Consider the following 25,379-nt stretch of genomic DNA (forward strand, 5'->3'; position numbering starts at 1 on the left):
TTTTAGTGGTGGGAAGTGGGTGCACACCTCCAGCTTACAGATGGAGGTCAGAGACAGCTTGATGGAGTAGGTCCTCTCCTTCCACCTGAGGCCCAGGGACTGAGCAGAGGTTGTCAGGCTTGGCAGCAAGCAAGCATCTTTGTCTAGTCAATGTGCCATCTTGTGGGCCTTCTGTTTTGGTTTTGTTCTTGCATGGTGATTCTTTGGGATTATTAGGGGCGTTTGTTAGCCAAAGACTTGGAGGCAAAAGTTTGTTACTGTTTAGTTTCTTAATGTTGAAATGCATGGTGCTTTAATGACTTAGTTCATCTATCTTAATTTACTTTTTAAATTTCAAAGCTTGCCAACAGTTATGAGGATGATTTAGCAACGAACATAAAAGAGTTTGCATTTTTATTTTAATCTGTTACTGCTTTTCATTCTTTTCTGCCGAAAGCATTAATCAGGCTGTAGTTAGTAGGGGGTAGGAAGGGCCTCATCAGAGAGAGGAAGAGGCTGACTTCCTTCCCCTTCACCCCAGTCTAGGCTGGAGTTACTGTTCTACTGCTTGGTGGTGATAACCACACAGCTGCGTATGTTGTATAGATACTGTTTTAAATTAGTTCAATGAGAAGATTAGATTGTTTTGTAATAGTTAATAAGCATGTGAGGTTTATTAAAAATCAGTTGCTCTTTTAACTGTATCACTCATGGATCTCGGGAGAAATACATGGCAGAGAAATCTGTATAAAATTGTACTTTATTTCACAGAGTAACAGACTAGCCAGAGACAATGAGTTAAGAGAAAATGACAAAGAACAGCTCCGAGCACTTTGCACCCGGGACCCACTGTCTGAAATCACTGAACAGGAAAAAGACTTCCTATGGAGCCACAGGCAAGTGTGGAGAGTGAGGCTTTCAATATAAAAGCTGAGGGACCTTACTCCTTTCGTGGACCCTGTGTGAGTGATGCACAGCACACCATTTGGTTGCTGTTTTGGAGGTAGGGTCTCTCACTGTGGTCCAGGTTAGGCTTGAGCTCAGTGCATAGCAGGCTGCTCCTGTGCCTGGAAACCTTTTCCTCAACCTCCTAACCGAGTGCTGCCATTACAGGCGTGGCCCAGAAACCCATCTTGCTTTTACCTTTTTAGTGTTGACTTTTTCAAAAGTATGGATACAGATATTTCTTTCTAGGAAAATATGGCATGTTGATACTTAAACATTGAAAAGTTGTTTTGTTTATTTGGTTTTTTTCCCCCTTTTGTTGAGGCAGGGTTTCAGCCTGGCCTTGAACTGTAGATGAGGATCACTTTGAACTTCTGATCCACCTGCCTCCACCTCCTAAGTACTAGGATTTCAGGCATGTGTCAACACACCTGGTTTATAAGGTACTAGAAATTGGGATGAAACCCAGGACCTCATGTGTGCTAGGTACACACATTGCCAACCTAGGTAAATCCCCAAGCTTTTTACATGTTTTTTTTAATTGGCGTTAGAGATTTAACCTCTAGCCTTTTGCAAGCTAAGCACATACTCTGTCACTGAGTTGTAACCTCAGACTGACAGTTGACTTTCTTAGGATTTTTTTAAAGTGAAGTTTCAGCAGGAATGCACCCCTGCTTTAGGCCGTTTCTTCATGACTTTGTTGGCTTAAATGCGATCTTTGGCAAGTTCCCTTCCCTTTTCCCTGAAGGAAGAAACTGATGGCAGAACACCTTATCCTTACTTGTCAATCATGCTACTTGGAACACTAGTGCATTTTTTCTTTATTACATTGTACTTTGTGGGGGGGAGGGGTCATGTGACACAGTGTGCATGTGAAGACCAGAGGACAGTCTACAAGAGTCAGCTCCCCTTCTACTCTGTGCACACATCAAGCTTGGTGGGAAACACCTTTTTCCTTTGTCTATCTTCCCAGCTCCCTACACTGTTGTCTCTAACTGAAGGAGTTAGAGAATCTGTGAAGCAGACATCTTGTCCAGTAAGTTCATGAAATTCAAATAGGTGAACTATTTGAATACCTAAAGAGCAGAGTAACAGACATGAAATTATTCTTAACTGTCAACTGACATTTAGCCTCCATTTGAATCCTTTGTCTTTGCCATTTTAACTGTAGCTGCATAGATACATGTACAACAACAGTCTTCAACACACGTTTGGCTTTTCAGATAGGCCAATAGTAATAATAAGCTTAGAATTTCTTACAGGTGTATGATGGGGAATTGGGTGGTAGACCTTCACGTAACATGTTCTGTATTGTCTTTCCCAACAGACACTACTGTGTAACTATTCCTGAAATCCTGCCAAAATTGCTTCTGTCTGTCAAGTGGAATTCCAGAGATGAAGTAGCCCAGGTGAGATTATTGAGGAGCTTTTGTGTAGAACCTGTGTGTTGCCTAAATCATCAACTCTTAGAAGATCTCTTCAATTTAGAGGATTAAATATGCTATAAATTATTATGATGATATTAGTAAGAAAATGCCAGTCATGGGGCTGGAGAGATGATGGCTCAGCAGTTAAGAGCACTATCTGCTCTTCCAGAAGTCCTTAGTTTGATTCCCAGCAACCACATGGAGGATCCCAACCATCTATACAGGGATCTGATGCTCTCTTCTGGCATGCAGGTGTACATGCAGATAGAGCACTCATAATCATTTCCATATGTAAAGCTAATTACATTGAAAATGCAATGCAGAATTTTAAGATAATTCATTTAAACTACATTTAAAATCAGATGTTAAAACAGTGTTTTGGATTTGTACATATGATTTACTGTTATTCTCTGCTGTACACAGATGTACTGCTTAGTAAAAGATTGGCCTCCAATCAAACCAGAGCAGGCCATGGAGCTCCTCGACTGTAATTATCCAGATCCTATGGTTCGGAGTTTTGCCGTTCGGTGCTTGGAAAAATACCTAACAGATGACAAACTTTCTCAGTACCTCATTCAGCTTGTACAGGTAAGACCAGAAAACTGGAAGGGCTTTGCTCCACATCCATACAGCTTATCAAAGCAGCAGCATTAGTTTTATGCTATTTTTTAAAAATCCATTTATTATCAATAGCAGTATCTACTTTGTATGTAGAATTTTTTTCTTTAAGGCAGAAATGGTCCTGAATTTTTGTTTTCTTTTTTCTTTTTTTTCTCTTTTGATTCCTCAGGTCTTAAAATATGAACAGTATTTGGATAACCTGCTTGTGAGATTTTTACTCAAGAAAGCGTTGACAAATCAAAGGATTGGCCATTTTTTCTTTTGGCATTTAAAGTAAGTCAGGTTATTTCCCTACCAAGTGTCTTAGATGTTTGTAATTCCCCTCCCTACTAAGTGCATGGACCCTGGTGCTGTGTCTGTCTGGAAAGCTGCTCCATGCTGGAAGCCTGTTGCATGATTCTTTTCTTTGGAATCAAATGAGCAATGTAAGTCAGAACTGAATTCTGTACTGTTAGTGCAAATATTTTTAAAGGTTTTGCTCCTACTTTGAGCCAAGTAAAATTTGCCAGATGCAAATTAATGTTGTGATAGGTTTTACTGTATACATAGATGATGTCCCAAAATAAAAGTCTTTCCTTGGAATTTAGAGCATAATGGCAAAGCCCCACGTTTCTTGTGAGAAAATAAACTAAGGAAAAAGAAGTTGCTTTTGCAGGTGGTCCCAGGACTTTGGGAGGCTGAGGCAGGAGGGTCACAATTACTAAGCTAGACTGTGCTTCATAAAGAGATGCTCCCCCTTGGAGAAGGGGTGAAAGAGGAAAACTACTTTAGGAAATGTATTACAGCTCAGAGTTGTCACAAACTACCTAGATTACAGGAAATTTAGAAACGGGTTTGTGTGTAGTGTGGCTTTGTTTTTTGTGGGTTTTTTTTTTGTTGTTGTTGTTATTTTTATTTGTCTTTTAATTAAGTTGGTATCTAGAAGTGCTGTGTTTAAAATAGACACAAAAATGTGAACATGCTTGCAGGAAACTCAGAACTCAGTGAGCTTTTTTACCTTTCTCAGTTAACTTTATTATCCTATTTTCTTCTTTTGTATCTTACATTGAAATTAATGAATGAAAAGTAGCTAAAATAAGCCTAAATCAGTAAATACCAAGTTGTTTATTAAATTTACACAGTCAAGGACTACCTGAAACACTTGATTATTTTCTTCTAAATTGGTAGGTTTTTAATCATTGGGTTATTGATTAAAACATTTATTGGACCAGAAAAAAGAGTTTTCCTACCTTCTGAGAAAGTATATATGCTCATTTAAGACTAGATATAGGTCAATAACTGAATTAGAATAAAAACCAATTTTACTTTGTATAGCCATGTATTTGATATTCTATACACCCTCTTGATGAAGATTACAGTTTTTGTTTATCTAGATATTTAAACAGTCAAGCAAAAAAAAAAAAAATACATGTAGGGCTGGAGAGATGGCTCAGTAATTAGAGTACTGGCAGTCTTCCAGAGGACCTGAATTGAATTCCCAGTATCCCCATGACAGCTCACAACAATTTATAACTGCAGTTCCAGGGGGATCCAGCACCGTCTTCTGGCCTCTACAGGCACTGAATGCACATGGTACACAGACATACAGGCAATCACCCATATGCATAAAATAAGGGGAAAAAATGACTATGTATACATATAGATAAATTTTGCTTGTCCCTTTAGATCTGAGATGCACAATAAGACTGTCAGTCAGAGGTTTGGCCTGCTGTTGGAGTCCTACTGCCGTGCCTGTGGGATGTATCTGAAACACCTCAACAGACAGGTAGAGGCCATGGAGAAACTCATCAATCTAACTGACATCCTCAAGCAGGAGAAAAAGGATGAAACACAAAAGGTATGTGAGTGGCTCTCCCGTTGGCCTTGAAGACTTGGCTTTAAGTGGAGCCCAGTATACATACAGGGTATAGTACTTAGAGTTTGAATTTGAATTCCATAATCTGCCAGTTGTGTGAAGCTACATTATGTAGGCTTCTAGGGCTCGTTTTCCTCAACTGCAAAATAGAGATTATACTTTGAACATAGAGTACTTGTGAGAAGGAAGCTAATCACGTGACAGGCAAAGCACCTGTCACTCTCCTTGGAACATAAGGGGTGCCCATTATGTATACTTTTTATGTAGCTGTAAGTAATTAAAATGATTGCCATTCACAATCTTGATAATGACCCCAAAAATAAGTAGAAAGAAGTGAGTTTAACTGGATTCAGTAAACACCTGTCATACTCAAGGTTCTCAGAACATTTTCCTACCCCTCTTCACTCATTACTACCAGCTGAAAAGCAAGTGTTGCCTCCCCTCTGGCAAAGTAGAAGAATCCATTCACCAGTGAGTCCCAAAAGTCAAAGAACATAAATTAGCAGTACCCGAATTAATTTATTTTATTTTATTTTATTTTATTTTTTTCTTATTAGTTACATTTTGTCAACTCTGCATCCCAGCTGCATCTTGCTCCCTTACTCCCTCCTATCCCTACCCTCCCTCTCTCATCTCCTCCCCGCCCCCCCTCCAAGTCCACTGATAGGGGAGGACCTCCCCTCCTTTCATCCGACCCTTTCCCATCAGGTATCCTCAGGACTGGCTGCAAAGTCCTCCTCTGTGGCCCAACAGAACCGCTCCTCCCTTAGGGTGGGGGGAGGTCAAAGAGCCAGCCATTGAGTTGCTGCCAGAAACAGTCCCTGTTCCCCTTACCATGGGAAACCAACCGGTTACTGAGCTACCACGGGCTACATGCGAGCAGTGGCTCCAGGTTATATTCATACATGGTCCTTGGTTGAGTGTCAGTCTCAGAAAAGACCCTGTGCCCAGATATATTTGGTCCTTGTGGAGCTCCTATCCTTTCCACATCATACTAATTTTCCTTCTTTCATATGATTCCCTGTACTCTGCCGAAGGTTTGGTTATGAGTCCTAGCATCTGCCCTGAAACACTGCTAGGTAGAGTCTTTCAGATGCCTTCTGCGGTAGACTCCTGTCATACGTTCAGTGCACATCCCATTTGTCTTTCTAAATGAGGATTGATCGTCTTACCCCGGATCCACTCTCTTGATTATAATTTTTTTCCCCAACATCTATATTAGTAATACTGGAAAGAAAAACAACTTTTTTTTAAGTTGCTGCAATTAATCTAAAAGAAAGTTACTGTGTTAATTTAGATGCCTTAAAATATGTGATTGAACTGACTTTTTTTAAGTGCAGTATATAGATTCAAATATAGATTATTAGAAAATACATGGAACAGGCTTAGGATGTAGCTGTTGATGGTATATGAATAGCACACACAATTTCAGTCCCCAGCTCCACATAAACAAGGCTTGGTGTAGCGTGTGATTTTTGTAAATGAGTAAGTAAATAAATGTAGAAATAAATAAAAGTGAAAAAGAATTGTGCTATTTCTGATGTTATCGTGGGCAACGAGGCACTGCATGCATATATATAGATATAGATATAGATATATTTCACAAGAGAGGTTTTTTTGTTTGTTTGTTTTAAGTAGGGTTCCTCTGCATAATAGTCCTGGCTGTCCTGGACTTGCTTTGTGGACCAGGCTGTTTCCCAACTCACAGAGATCTGCCTGCCTCGATCTCCTGTGTGCTGGGATTACAGGTGTGCACCACCACACCCGACTATATTGCAAGAGTTTTGAAAAGCTTTGTAGCAGATAATTTGTTAAGTATTCTGTGCTAGAGTCTTCATAACACATATTGACTCTTGTCCAGTGGCTTCATTAGGAAATTGGAGTTTATCACTCAACTTACTGTCAGCTTAAGTGAGATTATGGTGAGGGTCTGAAGTTAAACTCTGGAAATACAAATAGTTCTTGTGTTTATAGTAGTGTATGGAAGGCTCTGTGTCAGTATTGAAGTAGACAGAAATCTACTTTTGTAGCTGTACTCAAAAGTGCTGCCTAGTCAAAGCTGATGAGATTTTCTAGCTATTCACTTAATATAGAGAAGGGGGGAAACTTCATTATTCAGATTCCAGTGGGAAAACTATGAGTTCCTAGCCCCTAGCCTTTCTATCAGATTTTTTATTTACAATAAATGAATGTTACCTTTAAAACCTACCAACTATTGCTTGTAACAGTTCTGAGTAAATGGATAGATCTGCAAAATAAACTGTATATAGTGTCAGAGTCTGTATATCAAGTGGTTTCTAGATTCTTTCAGCCTCACTAGGTCTTTTTACTTAACCATGTGAATGAACTTTTCTAACAATCCAAAAACAAAGACCAACAATATTAAGCTCAGATCTAAAGTAGCCTGGTCTTTTTGTTTTTCTTCTCAAATAAGGATCAGCAGGTTTTCTCACTAACGGGCTAGGCAGTAAATACTTGGTGTTTCAGATCGAATAGTCTGGCCTTACCTACTGAACTCAGCTGTGGAAGCAGCCAGGTTTAATGCACCTTGCAAAAGCCACAACTGATCTGCAGGCAGTAATGGAGTAATTTTGCTTAGACAGCAGCAGAGCTTGTGTTCAGAACCATGCTCCCAACTGATAATACTGCTGCAGTCTTGACTTCCTAATCAGCAGAGTTTGCCTGGCCCAGGAAATGGAAGCAGACTTCATAGCCCTGAAACAGCAGCTACTTTCCCCTTAGGAACACCACTCCTCACTCCGGCTGTTTCGTTATCAGGTACAGATGAAGTTTTTGGTTGAACAGATGAGACAGCCAGACTTCATGGATGCTTTGCAGGGTTTTCTGTCCCCTCTAAATCCTGCTCACCAACTAGGAAACCTCAGGTAAGGTTAATGCCTTTTATTGGTATATTTAAGTATTTTTCCAGATAAGTCTTAACAAAAATCCAATCCTCTAGTTCTTGTAAAACAGCAATAGTAAAATCGTCTTAACTAGAGCTACATTTATTTTGAGTCAGTTTCTGATATATTAATGATAGTTTAAATCTTTCTCTGGTTGGAAGTTCTGGTATCATAAATAAGAAGTGGGAATTGTCTGTGTAAAGCCAATTATATATTCTTAGATTGGTTGAAATTTTATATATACATTTTAAAGATTCATGTTTATTTTCTTCTGAAAAAGTTTTAATTTTTACAACACTTCAAAAAACTATATTGGGTATATGTTTTAAGTAAACCCAAGATCCAAAAGTATAAAAAGCTAAGGCGCCTGGTAAAGTCTTCAACTATCTTACAGGCTTGAAGAGTGTCGGATTATGTCCTCTGCAAAAAGGCCACTCTGGTTGAATTGGGAGAACCCAGACATCATGTCAGAGCTACTGTTTCAGAACAATGAGATCATCTTTAAAAATGGCGATGGTGAGGAGAGCACTAGTGAGCTCATGCTGTGTGCATGTTGCTGTCTTTATACATAGGATATTTATGAACCAAGGGAGCCTTTGAAAGCCATTTAAGGATTGCTGTATAAAATCTAGAATACTAAAATGTCTTATATTTTTCAGTGTGCATATGAAGGAATTTGGGGAATGGGATGCTATGCTTTAATGACACTGAACCCAGGGTCTGGAGAGAGTAGATATATGCAGACACTTCTGCCTTGAAGGTGGACCCTCCGCTAAAAGGAACTCACTTATTGTGCATCTTAGCAACCAGAGGGAATAACTGAAGTCTGATCCCTGTAATTCTAAGTCTAGTGCTTCTTCCCATCCCCCCAGTGATTATTCATAAGTAGGAAAGCAAAACTGGCATGTCTCTGCCCTTACCCATCCTGGGTCAGACTACAAATTAAATTGAGAGAAACCAGACTAGCAAGAGAAAGAAATCACCCAGGATATGAGACTCCAAAAGAAAGGCCAAATGGCTGAAGATGGTCCATCCTCTTGAGGTATACTGAGATTGGTCTGGAGGAAGGCTGGCATTGCAGGAGGGTGAATGGGCAGAATTAGGATGAGTGAAGATAGTCTTGATACAGTGAAACAATCTCCCCATCAAAGTTGTTTGAGCTAGACTTGGGAAAGAAGGCAGGAAGATCAGATGTTCAAGATCTTCTACACCTACATAGCTAGTTGAGGGCTACATGAGACTGTATCAAAAAAGTTATCTCGGAGAACTCCTTAAAAGGTGACGGTCAAGACCTGAGCTCAACCTCCATTTGACTATCAGCCTTCCCCAGTTGAGGTGAAATTTGATCTCCTTTAGAATCAGGGGCCTTGGAATCATTGTCTTCCTTGGCTTACTTCCTGTGTACAAGAGTGGTTTGCATAGCATTTATTCCTTAAATATTCTGTGTGATGGACCTTGGGACTGTGACAGAGCTTACCCTCTTGTAGCTTAAAGTTTGGAAAAAGAACATTCAACAGATAATTACAAAAGTAAAAGAACCACAAGACAGAGCGTAGTCTTCTGAAAGAGTACTGAAGTAGGCCCTACTTGGGTTGGAGAGATGGCTCAGAGGTTAAGAGCGCTGGTTGTTGTTCTTCTAGAGGTCCTGAGTTCAATTCCCACCAACCATATGGTGGCTCACTCACAACCATCTATAGTGAGATCTGGTGCCCTCTTCTGACCTATAGGCACACATGCAGGCAGAATACTGTATACATAATAAATAAATAAATCTTTTTTTAAAAAAACAAAACAAGGCCCTGCTTAATGTGGAGAATGGGCTTCAGGAGAGAGGAGGCTCACCAGTGGCCCCTGAGAGGAGCAAATTCAGCAGTGAGTACTGTTGACTCCAGTATTGCAGCGTAGGCCACATTTAGACTCTATTCTTCATGAAGTTAAATATTTTAAATAGACTTGGAACTTTTTAAAATATATTGTTACCCAGATGATTGTGCAAATATTTTCAAAGCTGATTTTAAAAATTAAAACACATTTCTTTATTTTTATCTGGAAACTAACTAGTGTCGTGGTGTTAAGTGACATGTATTTGAATTTCAGATTTACGGCAAGATATGTTAACCCTTCAGATCATTCGAATCATGGAGAACATCTGGCAAAACCAAGGCCTTGACCTTCGGTAGGTAATCAGCATGGGTTGAAAATTATCTTAAGAGAGTAAACTAAAGTCTTAGTGGTAGAAGCATCCAGAAGCTATATTAAAAAATGTTTACATGGAGCTGGAGAGATGACTCAGGTTAAAAGCACTGGCCGCTCTTCCACAGGTCTGAGTTCAGTTCCCAGCAAACCACACGGTAGCTCACGGCCATCTGTAGTGAGATCTGGTGCCCTCTTCTGGCATGCAGATGCACAGGCAGGTAGAACACTGTATAGATAATAAATAAATCTTTTAAAAAAATGTTTTCAAAGCTAAAAAAAAAATGCTATAGTGATTAAGAAGGGGTGGTCTTGGTTGCGTTTTCATTTGTTTTCTTGCTTGGCCCAGTAGCTGATGAAGGTCATCTAAGTGAAAAGAGCTGTCTCCTGTATGCTTAAGACTACCCATCCTTGGAGTGTCACCATTAGGGTTAGAACAAACTTACTAAAGCTCAACAGTGAATCTGCACAGATGGCCCAGAGGTTAGGGAGCACCTGCCCTTGCAGAGGAGTGGAGTTTGGTCCCGTATTGGGTGGCTCGCATCTGGCTATGACTCCAACTCTAGAGACCCGGCACCCACTCGTGACCCCCACAGGTACATACACATATATATATGTATATGTGCATGCATATAATATACACACACAAGCACACAATCTTAAAATATTAAATTTAGAAGTAAGTTCATCATAGGAATTATTATTATTTTTTTTAATTGAGACAGGGTTTCTCTGTGTAGCCTTGGCTGCCCTGGACTCACTTTGTAGCCAGGCTGACCTCAAATTTATAGAGAGCCACCTATCTCTGCCTCCCTGAGTGCTGAGATTACAGGCAGAAATCGAGTAATTCTAAAGCTACCTTTTAATTAATATTGTAATAAAGCTTAGGAAAGCCACTAAAGTTTTTATCAGTTTCTTCGTTCTACCCAGTTTTTTGTGATCATTTGTATTCTGTCCCCCTAACTTTGCAGAAGTGTTTTCTGTGCTCATAGTTGTTGCTTCTAATAGGTCTTCCTTCTTAGGCTTGACTCTTGTAAATCCATAGAAACCACACAGGCAAAAGCTGCTGCTCTAAAGCACTTTGGTCTTGTGGGAATTTTCTCAGTTACTGTGCTGTCACCATGAAAAGACACCACAACCAAGGCAACTCTTCTGAAAGGAAGTATTTAACTAGGAGTTACTTACAGGTTGCTTTATGATCATCATGGTAGAAAACAGACAGGCACAGGGCTGGAGCAGTAGCTGAGAACTTTACATTCTGATCCGCCTCCCAGCAGCAGAGAGAGGAAAACTGAGCCTGACGTGGGCTTTTGAAACTTCAAAACCTACATCTATTAACACACCCTCTAACAAGGCCACATTTCCTTGCCAAATAAGTTTTTCAACTGGGGACTAAGCATACAAATATATGAGCCTCCCACAAAACATCACCTTCCACTCATTGGCTCCCATAGGCTTGTAGCTGTACATTCAGTCCTACTTCAGAACTCTCCATGTCTGATCAGAGCTCTCCTCACATCTCAACTCCTTCCAGTTGTGTTGACTGCAGAAGAGCACTTCAGAGCTGTGCAACCATCAGGGCTGGCTCCATCTTGATGGCATGCACTGCTTGTTTCTTTAATACTCAAAAGAACAAGGTAGAAGTACCTAAAACCACTTCGTCCATATCCCCAAATATGGTTAGATCACAGAAGAACGTTTATGGATGCAAGTTGTAAAACTAGCCTTTTCATGGAGTACCATTTTTACTTGAAAAACAGTGACAAATCTAAGTATAGATACATCCCTATAAGCCCTGCAGTCAAAATACTAAGGCAGGAGAACTTAGAGTTCAGGCCAACCTGAACTACCTTACAAGTCCAGGACCATCCAGGGCTATATAACAAATTTCTGTTCCCAAAATAGCAAAACTAAAACATCTAATAGACAAGCCATAAATTAGATAAGCTGTTTGGCAGGTATTTTCTTTGAAGATGAACATCCTTCTTGCGTCTTGTGAAGGAAAACAACTAAGGTGGTTTTGTTGACAGTGATAAAAATTTGGATTTTAGAAGGAATATTAGAATTGTGAAAAACCTGTTTATTAATATTCCCTAGCTTAGACTTTGTGAAAGAGATTAGTAGTAGCATAAATAATTGTGGCTGGGCATGGTGTGCACATGATCCCGTACTTGAGTGTGAGGCAGGAGGATTGGCAGTCTAAGGTAGACCGGATTATATCACAACCAAACCAAAAATATATGTTTTATTTTTTTATTATGTTACAATATAAAAAAGCATCAGCATTTAGAAAAATGTTTAAACTCCCAAGCTAGAGTATCTTTTTAATGACTAGTACAAGAACCCATAATGTCCTTAATGTTATAACACACAGATACAAGTCAGTCTAGATGTCACCATGAAGTTTATTGGTACAGGGTTATAATCCACATTGCAACTCGAGTACTTTATTGAATTATAGAATAGAATCAGGGAAAGCCATCCTATTATCCTTCATTTTCCTGGCTACCTATATATAGATGTTTCTTCATGTACTTAATTAAAGCATGACATATAAACTAAGAGTGATGGCACACACCTATAATCATGCACTCTGGAAGCTGAGACTGGAAGGTCTGAGTTCGAGGCCAGCCTAAACCACAAGGCAGAACCCTTTTCAGAAAGAAAGAAAAAGCAACATCAGCATAAGAGAGTCTGCTCGTGTGTACTTCTTATAGAGATGTTTATAAGCACAGAGCTGGCTCCAAGGCTGGAGGTGGGCCACTGCCACATGGTAGTTGCTGCTCCTGACATGACCTACATTTGCTTTCCAGCATCCAGGTCGCAGCTCTTAACTGCCTGTAACTCCAGTTGCAGGGGATCTGATGTCCCTTTGCCTTGCAGGCTCCTATATTTGTGCAATGCATGTAAACTCATACAGGCACGCGCGCACACACACACACACACACACACACACACACACACACACACACAAAACAGTCAGTGAATAAATATTTTGTAAAATTTTTGTGGACCATCAAACCCAGACATATATTTAATACATGCTGTTTTATTCCATACAAATGGCACATTAATTTGGTTTTGGGTGAACTCATACCTTTTTAGGAATAGGATTGTCAATACAAAAAAGAAAATAAAGAGTAAGTTAAGATTAAGGTCATTCGTGATAAATTTACTAATTGAATGTAGATATTTTGAGCCTATTAAAATATTTTCAGAGCCAGGAGTGGTGGCACATGGCTTCAATCCCAGAACTTGGAGGCAGAAGCAGATGGTTCTCTTGAGTTTGAGGCTAGCCTGGTCTACAAAGAGAGTTCCAGGACAGCCAAGGCTATTAAAACAGAGAAACCCTATTGCAGAAGAAAGAAAAAAAAATCGGTTTCATCAGACCTGAACAAAGATGATACCAGTAGACTTTCTATTGGGGAAGAGGGAAATCGCCTGAGGCCTGAACCCTAGACAAAGACTGCAAGTAACTAAGGAAAGCTAAAAGTGGGAGACATGGTCTTCACGTGATAGAAGAGCCCCCAAATTGATTGTCCAATCCCAAGTGGTAACATACATACAAGTGACATTATATGGCCTGAGCAGGTTGTACTTACATATTTAGGAAGGGGTGTGTGTATGTATGTGTGTGTTTATGTGTATGTGGTGTGTTTGTAAGTATCAACAAAGAAATGAAGAGGAATTTTGAATAGAGCAAAGTAATGTGCATGAGAAGGGTTAAGGGGAGGAAGTAGGAAAATAATGTAATTTTACTTTTTATTTTAATTTAAAATACTTGCTGTTTTAAAATTCTGCCTTTGTCAATTTTCCAGCATGCTGCCTTATGGCTGTCTGTCCATTGGGGACTGCGTGGGGCTTATTGAGGTAGTGAGAAACTCTCACACCATCATGCAGATCCAGTGCAAAGGAGGCCTGAAGGGGGCGCTGCAGTTCAACAGCCACACACTGCATCAGTGGCTCAAGGACAAGAACAAGGGCGAGATGTGAGTTTGCTCTTGTGTTTGTTACATGCTAGTGGCTCTGTGGGCTCCTTGAAGTCACTGAATTGCACTGAAACCTTGCAGTTATTGTGAGTGAATAAAATTGCTTATGATTTGGTGCATCTTGATCATTCACCTTGTATCTCACATTCTTTTACATTTAATCCTTATGAACAAAATAAATGTTTGGTGCTGGAGACGTGCAGCAGCTAATAGTGCATGCTCCTCTTCTGGAGGACCCAAGTTCAGTTCCCAGGACCCAGATGAGGTGCAGCACAGACACCTGCCACTGCAGCTCCAGGGAATCTGATGCATTTTTCTGGTCTCCATGGTGCCTATACTCAGGTGCACATGCCCATACGGAGATATATAGTTAAAAGTAAAAATAACCTTACATTCACATTTCTAATTTGTTAAAAAATGATATTTTAGAAATTAATTTCAAAACTATCGATGGTGGCATATGCCTTTAATCCCAGGATTTAGGAGGTAGAAGCAGGTGGATATTTGAGTTCCAGACCAGCCTATGCTACACAGAGAGGCAGTGGCAGGCAGATCTTTCTTGAGTTTAAGGCCAGCCTAGTGAGTTCCAGGCTTGTCAGGGCTTCATAGTGAGACCCTATCCTCCCCACCCCCACCCCACCCCCACCTTTTCTCCTGGAGATTGTGGCTTATCCCAGCACTCAACAGCCTAACCCAGGAGGATTGCTGTGAGTTCAAGGCCAGGCTGAAGTACAGTGTAAGACTCTATCTTAGAAAAGAGAAAAATCAGGGCCTGTAGAGATGACTTAGCTGATGAAGTACTGTTGTACAAGCATGAGACCTAAGGCCAATCTCTGGCACCCTTATAAAGCCTCCTGGTACGGGTCTGTAGCCCAGTGCTTGGGGCAAGGAGCAGGAACTACTCTATCTTAAGGGCTGGCTGGCCAGCAAGTCCAGCCAGCTGTTGAGGCCCAGGTTCAGTGAGAGACTTTCTCTCAAAACATGAGGTGGTGAGATACTGAGGAGGTGGTTCCCTGGTTAAGTGCACTTGCTGTTCTTCCAAAGGACTCCAGTTTCCTTCCTAGCACCATGTCTGACAGCTTCATCTGCCTATCTCTAGCTCCATGGGATTCTACACCCTCTTCTGACCTCCACAGGTGTGTATACATCCACACAAAACTTCACATAAATAAAACAAATCCTTATATGAGTAACAGTGAATAATAGAAGGCACCCAGTATTAACCTCTGACCTTCACACACCACACATACATATGCCATGGAGAGAATTATGAGGGATGTTTCTTTCATTTTGGTAAGAATTACACTTAGGTCAAGGAATATCTAAAAATTTCCTTGAAAACTTAATCTCAAAACTTCTCAGGTCTTAAGACACCCCGCTCCACCCTCGGATATTAATGAGAAGCTTTAGCCATATTTCCCCAGTTTGGCCCCAGCCACTCCATTTCCACACCACCCATGGTGTATGTTTCGCTCTACAGATACGATGCGGCCATTGATCTGTTCACTCGGTCGTGCGCCGGGTACTGTGTGGCGACCTTCATCTTGGGGATTGGAGATCGGCACAATAGCAACATCATGGTGAAGGATGATGGACAGGTGGGGCCTCTAAAGTGCTTCAGGCTCTTGAAATGTATTAAGTCACCATCTTTACATTTGTATGTTAAACTAAAATGTAATGTCTTATTTTTGAAAGCTGTTTCATATAGATTTTGGGCACTTTTTGGATCACAAGAAGAAAAAATTTGGCTATAAACGGGAACGTGTGCCATTTGTTCTGACGCAAGATTTCTTAATAGTGATTAGTAAAGGAGCCCAAGAATACACAAAGACCAGAGAGTTTGAGAGGTGAGCCCAAGGGCTGCATGATGGGGGCAGGATGCCCGCTATGCGTAGCATGGGCTACTTATATTGGAGCTGTGGATGAGCTGGAGAAGAGGCGCCATGCAGTATCTTTGATTTTGCTCATTTATATGACATTGGGGGCCGGGGAGAGATGAAAACTGATTTCATTCATTAAGCTAAGTGAGGCCTATAAAGGAAGTAATCCTTAAACCTTATAACACTGAAATTATTCCCTGTTGTTAAAATAATTAGACTCCATCTTATTTTGTCAAGCAATGTGTAGTGCTTAGGACATGGTTTTGGTCCTAACCTGAGTAAAGCCAGCAAACTATAACTCTTATGTATACTTGTTCTTTTTCTGACCACCTTGGTATATCTTCAGTCTATCTTAGATTTCAAAGGTCTTTTATAAAATTCTGTTTTGTGTATAAGTCAGTCCCCCTGACCCTAAGTACCTAAACCCTTGAGGCCTTATTTTAATTTAAACCAGTTCAGATGTGTAATAAATATTGAACCTCAGTGTTCCAAGCACTATATTTTAGGTGCTTGGTAGGCAATAAAGTACTCATTTGAACAGTACATATTTTAGAATAGTGTGAGCTAAGGGAGAGGGATGGTAGTTACAAGGCCTTTGCCCAAGACAGCTGTGCTGATCCTTTAAAGTCAGAGCGCTAGCACATTCTAACCAAATGTTCTTTGCACTTTAGGTTTCAGGAGATGTGTTACAAGGCTTACCTAGCAATTCGGCAGCATGCCAATCTCTTCATCAACCTTTTTTCAATGATGCTTGGCTCTGGAATGCCAGAACTGCAGTCCTTTGATGACATTGCATATATCCGAAAGACTCTAGCCCTGGACAAAACTGAGCAAGAGGCTTTGGAGTATTTCACAAAACAGATGAATGATGCACATCATGGCGGCTGGACAACAAAGATGGACTGGATCTTCCACACCATCAAGCAGCATGCGTTGAACTGAGATGGGAGCTGCGAACTGCAAGCTGGTGCCCGGCTTCTCCACTGCATGGCAGTGAGTGGCAGCAGGCAGACAGTGGCACGGGGATGACACAGTCAGGAGCAACATTAGGACTTGAGCAAGAACAGAAACAACATGCTCTATAATTGAAACACTGTCCACGCAAACAGGGTTTGATAGCACTAAACTAGTTCATTTCAAAATTCAGCTTTAGAATAATGAGCAATTTCATGTTATGCCTTAAGTCCAAAAAAAGGTAAACTTTGAAGATTGTTTGTATCTTTTTTTAAAAAAAACAAAACAAAACAAAAATCCCCAAAATACACACAAATGATGGAGATGAAAAGAGAATGCTGTTCTGTTTGTCTTGCCAGTGTTCTGTTTAAAATGTGGACACAACCAAGGCTGTGACCCGCTTTAGGTCTGAGTAAGCTGAAGCTTATATTAAGTTACATGAAATTGAAGAAGAATGAAAATTCTTATTTTCCCATTGCTGTTCAGACTTATGTTTGAAGTGGGTATTTTAACTCATGCACTTGGGGTGAGGGGACTCGCTTTTTGCTTTGAACAAACAACCTTTGGACGTGGGGTCTCACCTGCAGTTTTGAAAGCAGTCAAAAATGATAACCTGCAGACAGCTGCGTTTTGTTGGGTTTTGTTTTTTGTTGGTTTTTTTCTGGACAGTATTTACAAGGATCTGACTTATTTCCTAGGGAAATTCTGGGCTCGCATCAAGTACAGCAGTGATCATAGAGGAAGGAGAGCAGGGAGCTCCTGTTCCTGACTTGTACAGTATTCACTTTAAGCTGATTGTTTCTCCTTTTGCAATTGAACTGAATACTTTTTTTTCATGCATGTTTTCCAGAAAATAGAAGTGAGTATTAATGTTATTAAAAAGATTATTTTTTTTTATTAAAGGCTATTTATATTATAGAAACTATCATTAATATATATTCTTTATTTACATAATCTGTCCCATAGTCATGCATTGTTTTGCACCCCAAATTTTTTTATTGTTGGCAACAGCATGGTTAGCTTTTCTCTTGGTCTATAGATGAGGCTCAGGCACTATTCCATTTATCCAAATACCCCTATATGACTCCTTAAGGAACAGATTGAACTGCACACGCTTTCCTTTCACTGCTGTCTGATTTTACACGATGCCCTCATCATCCATCATCTATAGTTGAGAATGGCACAATCATATGAAACCAGTTACTAAAATGAATACAAAGTAGACTATCATCCTGACTCTTAAATCCCTCTACTGAGGTCTGGTCATGAATGACTTTTTATATTATGAGAGACTAGAAACCATGAATTTTTTTTACCTTCGTAAGCTATCCATATCTCAATGATAAAAGTAGGACATTAACCCCTGTTACTATCATGTCCCATTTCCAAGTGGTCAGGTCTCCAGCTTCATTAAATCCCACTCAAGCACAGATTGCGTTATTAAGCATTCTGAAAAGCAACCATCCAAGATGTAGGGCTAATGTTAGTGGTCAGTCTAGATTTCTACTCAGTGTTTGAATGATTCATGTCCTAGAAAATAGCTTTAGCAGATGTTCAGATGCTACACCAAAAAGGAAAAAAAAAAAGAAAAAAAATAAATAAAAAGAAAAAAATAAAAAATGTGCAATAATTTACTGACAGTTCCTAACTTAGGCGTGTTACTGGAGAGCGTCTTTATGAAGAGCGCATACTACGCTCTATAGAGAACAGAATCCCTTTACAGCACTCATCCGTGAGATCAGACACCTATGTAGAGGTTTTGAATAGTGAACAGGGGACTCTAATAAAAATACTCTTAATATCTGGCTATTTTAGAACCCTTAAAGGGCATACTTATTGAAGATTTAGGTACTTCACTAAAGCATGTATATATTATTGCCAACAAGAAAAATAAACCTGAAGATTAGGGAACTTAGTTCTGTAAACTGTCTTGGAATAGTTAAGCAGAATTTAAACTCTGTTTTAAGCAGAAAACCAGATAGCTTCTTTTGCAGATATAGAAAACTTCCTAACTTATTTAAACTTGGCATTTAACACTTTGTGTTACTTAGATAATGCAGTTGCTAGGTACTAACATCCCATTCTTTTCTATATCAGGGATTATTACAGTCAAACTCAGTGACATGGTACAGATCTACAGCTTTGATGGTGGAAATTGAAGAATTACAGAGAACTGTTTTCCTGGGTGCCAAAAAAAAAAAAAAAAGCCGCGAGCCTCCTTGCACAAAATTGATAGGTTTTGTTTGGTTGTTTGTTTTAGTTTTTTGGTGTGTGTGTGTGTGTGTGTGTGTGTGTGTTTTGTTTTGTTTAAGCATTAGTTCAATTAGTTGCCCCAGTTTCACCTTCCAGGGTCTCTGCACAATTAAAACACGGCCACATAGCTTATTTTGTCATTTACAACTACATTAATTCTGTTTGAGAGAAAATCTATATTCTATAAAGAGTTTAAGGAAAGAAAGGAGAAAGGTTGTATTAAAAAAAGACAAAGACCAAACTTGAATTGAAGCTCGGGTGATCAAGATCTGTTTCCAGAGAGCAATAAAATGTGCCACTCCCTGGTGCTTCAGTAGTAGAAAGACCCGTCACCTCTGTACATGACCATCCTTGACACTGAATATTGTGTAAATGACTTTGGCTCCATAATTTCACTAAGTCACTTGAGGATGTTCCATCAGTAATTATTTCTGGAAGGAAAGAAAGCAAATCTAAAGAAAGAAACTAAATAACACTAACTCAAATCATGCTTTAACTTTTTACCATCTTCACAGCTATACGAGACCTTTAGTTGGAGAGTTTTAGACTGCTGTTAATTTGAAATCTGTTCATCTGTGGAGTTTGATTTGTTTGTTTGTTTGCTTTCTGTTTAGTTTTAAAGATGTTTCTAATTAGATTTTTTAAAAGAAGAATGGAATCTGGTTGCTATTTTATGGTAGAACCTGAGACTTTTTGTGGTTCTTCATGTCCTCTGTAAAACTTGGTGTCAGAGTCATCAACTTTAAGGTTGTCCCTTCTATTCTGCTTTATATTACTGCCCATCAGGAAATGGGAACCTGGTGAATATATAATGAATTGTAAAATATTTTAATGTGTAACTTTTTCAACTGTGAAACTGACTATTGTTTTTTGTTTTTTTTTTTTTGATGAAAACAGCTGCTGATAAAGTATTTTGTGTAAAGTGTAGTTCTTATTAATCAGGAATGATTACTTGATTAGATGTGCATGCCCTCTTGAACTTTATCTGAAACAGATTGGTAATCATCACATAGACAGAGCACAGTCCCTCTGTGTTTTCTGCTGTCAGGAACTAAGCTGGCATCACAGAAAAGATGAGGAGCCTGTCTTTAGGGTACAGTGGAAACCTCACAGCACATAAACCTTGGTTTGTTTCTTAACATAATTTTTGTCATTTTGTTTGATTTATACTTCAGTCAGTAGTCCATGCTTGCCAGCTCTTTGAAGAAATGTAATTTCCAGCAACATGTTAAACACTTCTATGTTAATCTTTTCTGAGTATTACAGTTTCCACTTTTTTCTGTGTCTGTGCAAACTGCAGGCATGGGCTGGATCCACCTTAAGGAATTATTTTCGTGTCCCCAACATTGCTAAAATATCCATTCAAAGGCATTTTGTGGCATCTTAGATTGTAGTATGTCTGCTTCAGGTGTTGGGAGAAGGGAGATGTGGAGGAGGGGCCTAAGCAGGGGAAAGCCCAGAGGGGCATGTCCGAAGGAAGGCTGGAAGTTATGGGGACATATTGCACAAGGAATCGCTTCCAGTTTGGAATTTTGAAGGCTGAACCCAGTCTTGACAACATCTTTAAGAGCAAGCAGTACAGAGCAGTACAGCTGAGCTGTTTAAAACAAACAGCATTTCAGTTAAAACTGTAAACAGATTTGTGTCATGGCCTAAGAAGCTATACATACATATATAAGTTGGTTTTACTCTCTGGAAAGATGTTGGGCTCAAGCTGAAAAGAATCGTACTCCTGATAACCCTGGTAGCTCCATCTCCAAATGTTTGTAAGGAAAGTAGCCAAGTTGCCACTCGATACCTCAGTACTCACAGTTCAGTAGCACCTGCATTTTAGGTTTACAAGTCAGACTTTGCATGCCTTGCTGTACATGGTACAGAAGACAGTAGGGGGTTTGGGGATGGGGCTAAATTGTATGGTTCCAGCCACTTGGGAAAAGCTACGTGGTCAGAGCAACTCATGGCACCAGTTCTTGAGTCTGACATCCACAGCTTCTTTGTTCTGCTTTATTGTTAGCACTAGTCAGGGATACTTAATGAAAGGTGTAAACAGATATCAAAGTTCTAAAGTTCAGAAGGGATTTGAATTCATTCTGAGACACCCAGGTTGGCCTGGAGTCTTGAATGAGTTAGTGTGGACTCTCCTCCATTGATTACGCAGTGCCTTTTTCTCTGCTTGGCTTTTGAGTATGGCAGGGTCTCAGCCGCGTGCTTGTTAGAGCTAAAGGAATGGGAGGCGGAAGGAGATGAATGTTGGTGGGCAGGATTAAAGTGAATCTCTGTACAGTGTATTGTTAGGGCTGATTTTCATTACTAACAACAGTGGACTCCATTCTTCATGGTAGTAATTACAAAAAGGAAAAATATTTTATAAGCCAAGTGCACTTTCTATAAGCTCATTTCATGTGCCACAGTAATAATTTTGTGGAAAAAGTATATATTTTTAGGTTATCGTTTTTGTTGATCAAGGTTAACAAAGAGGCAGAAAATGTTCAGTGTCCTACTAAAGTATGTGAATGTGGCTTAGTGTCAGAGAGCCCAACAAGTATGCATAGAGTCCTGGGTTTGAGCCCCAGCATTTCATACAGAGTAACTTCACCACTTAGGAGGTGGAGGCCTGAAGATCAGAAGTTCGAGGTTTTCCTCCACTTACATTACTAAGTTCAGAGCCAGCCTAGGATACTCTTGTCTCCAGAAAGTCCCTACTAAACTTAGTTCCAGTATGAATTTTCAAATGTAGCTACGTCTATTGATTGTTCCTAGGAGTGGCTAGAAAGTGTGGCTTTTATACTTCTAGAAATGTTTTTGGTTATGGAAGCAAAGGAATTTGTGGTGGTGAGGATGGTGGATTTCTTAGGGTTCTGTCGTTTTATTGTTGGCAGAGGGTCTCACCGTAGCCCAAGCTGGCCTCAAAAACTCAAGATTCTGTAGTCTTAGCTCCATAGTGCTGAGATTACAGATCCTGTACCTCACACCAGCTCCAAGAGCCCAAGTTTCAAATTCAGTTGATCGTTTTATTGTCACTTAGTCTTTGGCTAAATAAAAACTTAAAAAAAAATCAATTAAAAAAAAAAACATTGCTGGGCTGGAGAGATGGCTCAGCAGTTGAGGGGACTGTCTGCTCTTCCAGAGGTCCTGACTGAGCTCAATTCCTGTTAACCACATGGTGGCTCACAGCCATCTATACTGGGATCTGATGCCCTCTTCTGGCATGCTGCTGTACATGCAGATAGAGCACTCATACATAAAATAAGTAAATATTTTTTAAAAATTGCTTCTGAACACAACACTTTACTATCTTGGGGAATATAGCACTATGAAAAGATGACTGTACACCACATGTGCAAGGAGCTTGCCCCTCCCTTTTCTGCCAGGTTGCTTCTTTCCATTTGTTGTTCATTCATGAGTTGATGTTGTATGTAAGAGGCACCAGTTAGAAACATTCTTAGTGTTCTTTTAAACCTAGCCCCACAAATACTTAGCATAGCAAGGCTCCATGTGCTGTTCACTTAGAACAGCCTTTCTCAACCCGGGAGTCAAACTTCCCTTTCACGGGGGTTGCCTAAGACAATTGGAAAACACAATATTTACATTATGATAACAGTTATAAAGTAGCAATGAAATAATTTTCTGGTTGGAGGTTACCACACCATGAGGAACTGTATTGAAGGGTCGCAGCATTAGGAAGCTTGAGCATGACTGACTTAGAACATAGATGACTGCGACTCACTAAGATGAAGACCTCTTTTGTAGTTCTGTTCCCAGGAAGGAGTTCAGCCTGTGGCTGCACTCACTGTCTTCTACTCACCACTGTCAGTGTCTGCTTGTCCCTAACTGCAGTCTGTATCATCATGCTGTTCATTAAAATGAAAGAAAATTTACCTTGTGTCCAAATGGTCCTTAGTGTGTGGTGTAAGCCAAGAGCTGTGAGAATCCCTTTTGCTGTTTTTCTTAGGCAAACTAGTGTTGATATGAAGAGTCTGGTTTGTTTTGTAATTACTAAGAATATTTGATTGAGAAACTGGCTCAAGCCAGGTATGGTGGCACACGCCTGTAATCCCAGCACTCATAAGGCAGAGGCAGGTGGATCTCCGAGTTTCAAAAAAGCCAAAGCTACACAGAAAAACCTTATCTCAAAAAAACAGACCAAAAAAATTTTTTTTTAACCTTTTTTTTTCCTGCCCTGGCAATACGTAGTAGAGAAATGAATGTTAATATCTCTAATGCATAAAGAATTATTAATATATATTTTAGCTAGTATGCTAGCATTCACAGTATCACTCAGTGGTAGGGTGTACCTACCGCACTGCTTTAGGCCTTGGGTTCAATTCCCAGTAGTTAAAAAAAAAAAAAAAAAAAAAAAAAAAAAATTAGAGGCCTGAGTACTAAAAACAGATTTAGACACTTGTTTTTTAAGTAGATATATATGTACGTGTGTGTGTGTAGAAGTGAGCTATTTTTCATGTCTGTTGAAAACTAGAGTCTGTATTCTAGTGATGTCAGTTTAGAAGCAAGTTTCTCTGTGCTCTGTTACAAACGGCAAAGAAGGTGCATCTGGGCTGTGTGTGACTGAAGAAATGAGCGTTGATGCTCCCTGCACTCACAGCTAAGCCTGTCACCCCACATTTCCCTGGACTGCCAAGTGGTTTGAACTTCTAATTGATTGTGTTCCCCAACTTAACATCTGTCTTCCCTGAGATGAACTGATTGTCTCTATCTGCTTGGAAAGCCTCTGTGCCTGGTGAAACACACACCTGAGGCTTCAGGGTACAGGGTGGTAGGGGAAAGCACAAAGACTGTTATGTCATTGAGTTAGAACTCAAATTTACTAGGAAATGGATCTGAAATTTACCTTTAATTTGAGAAAATGACAGATTCCATTAGCAGGGCTTTTTTTGCTTTTTGGACATAGTGTATTTTATTACAGGGAGGTCTGGTACACAAAGCAACATTTACAACCTTTACACAGCAGATCTATTGCTCCCCAGTGTCACCAAACATGACCAAGTAGGCTGCTTCTGCTCAGAGCAAGGTTCTCACAGTTACTGGATCTCCATCACCTCTGTAAGTTACCAGAAACTAAGCTTGCAGTCCCACACACCTCATCTTTATGGCTGAAGATCATCAAAAGAGACATTCCCAAGGACTGACACTGGGAAAGTTAAGAATGGAACGAAAGCCTGGCCAGAAGCGTATCCGGCCCTCAGCAGACAGAAGTTGAGATGCCAAGACTCCATTGGCTACAGCTCTTATTCTATGAGTTATCCACTTTCCTAATTTGTGACTTGAAATTAATTACTAAGAGGCTTTAAACTGGCTTAGAATCAAGTGTGACTTGGTTACACCAACATGTCAAAACCTATTTCAAAAGTCTCATTCTGTTGTCTACAATTACGGGTTTTCGTTTTTGTGTGTGAACTGTAAAGATACATTGAAGCGCTTTGGGAAAACAGCAAGCTCTTCAGCTCATACACTCAGTCTGGAAGGTCTAGATGGAAGTCCTGTGACATGTAGTCACCTTTGTTGACTTTAAAAAAAAATTTTATGAGCCGGGCGTGGTGGCACACATCTTAATCAGCACTCTGGGAGGCAGAGGCAGGAGGATTTCTGTGAGTTCAGGATTAGCCTACAAAGTCTACAAAGTTAATCCAGGACAGCCAAGCACTGCACAAAGAAACCCTGTTTAGGAAAAAAAAAAAAAACTTTTACGTGTATTAAGTGTTTTGTCTACATGTATGTATAAGCACCACATACACATAGTGGCTGCAAAAGCCAGAGCGGGTGTTGGACATCCTGGAACTAAAACTATAGATGGTTGTGAGCTGTCATGTGGGTGCTGGGAACCAAACCCAAGCCCTTGGCAAGAAAAGCAATCATTCTTAACCACTGAGCCATTTCCAGCCCAGGGACTGACTGTTACAGGACCCTGACTAGCGTGTAACCATACAGTGGGTGTTATGCGAGGTGAATGTTGGCCTCTGGTCCGCTTCACACTTGCAGTCATTTCTCCTGTTCCCACAAAGTGCAGAGACTCAAAGCTTAGGGAAAGGATAATTAGCTAGAAAATGCCACAAAGTAAAAAGCATAACAAATTCAAATATAAGCAACCGTAGGCAGTGAGTTTGCTAGGCAGCAGCCTTCCTCTTAGAATGAAGCGTAAAGGAAGAATGAACCACAGTAAATGTCGGCAGACCTGGGGTTTCTTACATTTCTGATGGTTTTTATCTACTTGTAAATGAGCTGCTAAGTGTGAGTGTGTGTATGTCTGTCTGTCCACACACCTGCATGCATGTGTAGGTATGTGGAGACCAGAGCCACTTCAGAGGTGGTCCTCAGGCACTGTCCACCTTGGTGACCTAAAGCTCCCAACTTTGGCTATTCTG

The 25,379-nt window shown here is 40.1% G+C and overlaps 1 protein-coding gene across 2 annotated transcripts in view; it reads left to right on the forward strand.

Moving 5' to 3' along the window:
* Pik3ca (phosphatidylinositol-4,5-bisphosphate 3-kinase catalytic subunit alpha) overlaps window positions 1-19,910 on the forward strand; it is a 75,317-nt gene extending 55,407 nt beyond the window's left edge. Inside the window, exons 10-22 of one of the 2 annotated variants that reach the window (XR_009590054.1) lie at window positions 751-875; window positions 2,252-2,333; window positions 2,775-2,939; window positions 3,142-3,245; window positions 4,638-4,809; window positions 7,606-7,712; window positions 8,125-8,246; window positions 9,828-9,906; window positions 13,742-13,912; window positions 15,393-15,510; window positions 15,608-15,759; window positions 16,464-17,605; window positions 18,844-19,910. Coding sequence is in view for 1 of the 2 variants with exons in the window: in XM_021649916.2 (XP_021505591.1) it covers window positions 751-875; window positions 2,252-2,333; window positions 2,775-2,939; window positions 3,142-3,245; window positions 4,638-4,809; window positions 7,606-7,712; window positions 8,125-8,246; window positions 9,828-9,906; window positions 13,742-13,912; window positions 15,393-15,510; window positions 15,608-15,759; window positions 16,464-16,734 (1,668 nt within the window). In the remaining variant the exon portion in view is untranslated. Of the gene's footprint in view, window positions 1-750; window positions 876-2,251; window positions 2,334-2,774; window positions 2,940-3,141; window positions 3,246-4,637; window positions 4,810-7,605; window positions 7,713-8,124; window positions 8,247-9,827; window positions 9,907-13,741; window positions 13,913-15,392; window positions 15,511-15,607; window positions 15,760-16,463 lie in introns of both variants that reach the window. The other variant, XM_021649916.2, reaches the window with a different exon arrangement.
* Window positions 19,911-25,379: the final 5,469 nt, after the last annotated feature.

Source organism: Meriones unguiculatus, chromosome 2 (genome assembly GCF_030254825.1).
Source record: "Meriones unguiculatus strain TT.TT164.6M chromosome 2, Bangor_MerUng_6.1, whole genome shotgun sequence".
NCBI lineage: Eukaryota > Metazoa > Chordata > Mammalia > Rodentia > Muridae > Meriones > Meriones unguiculatus.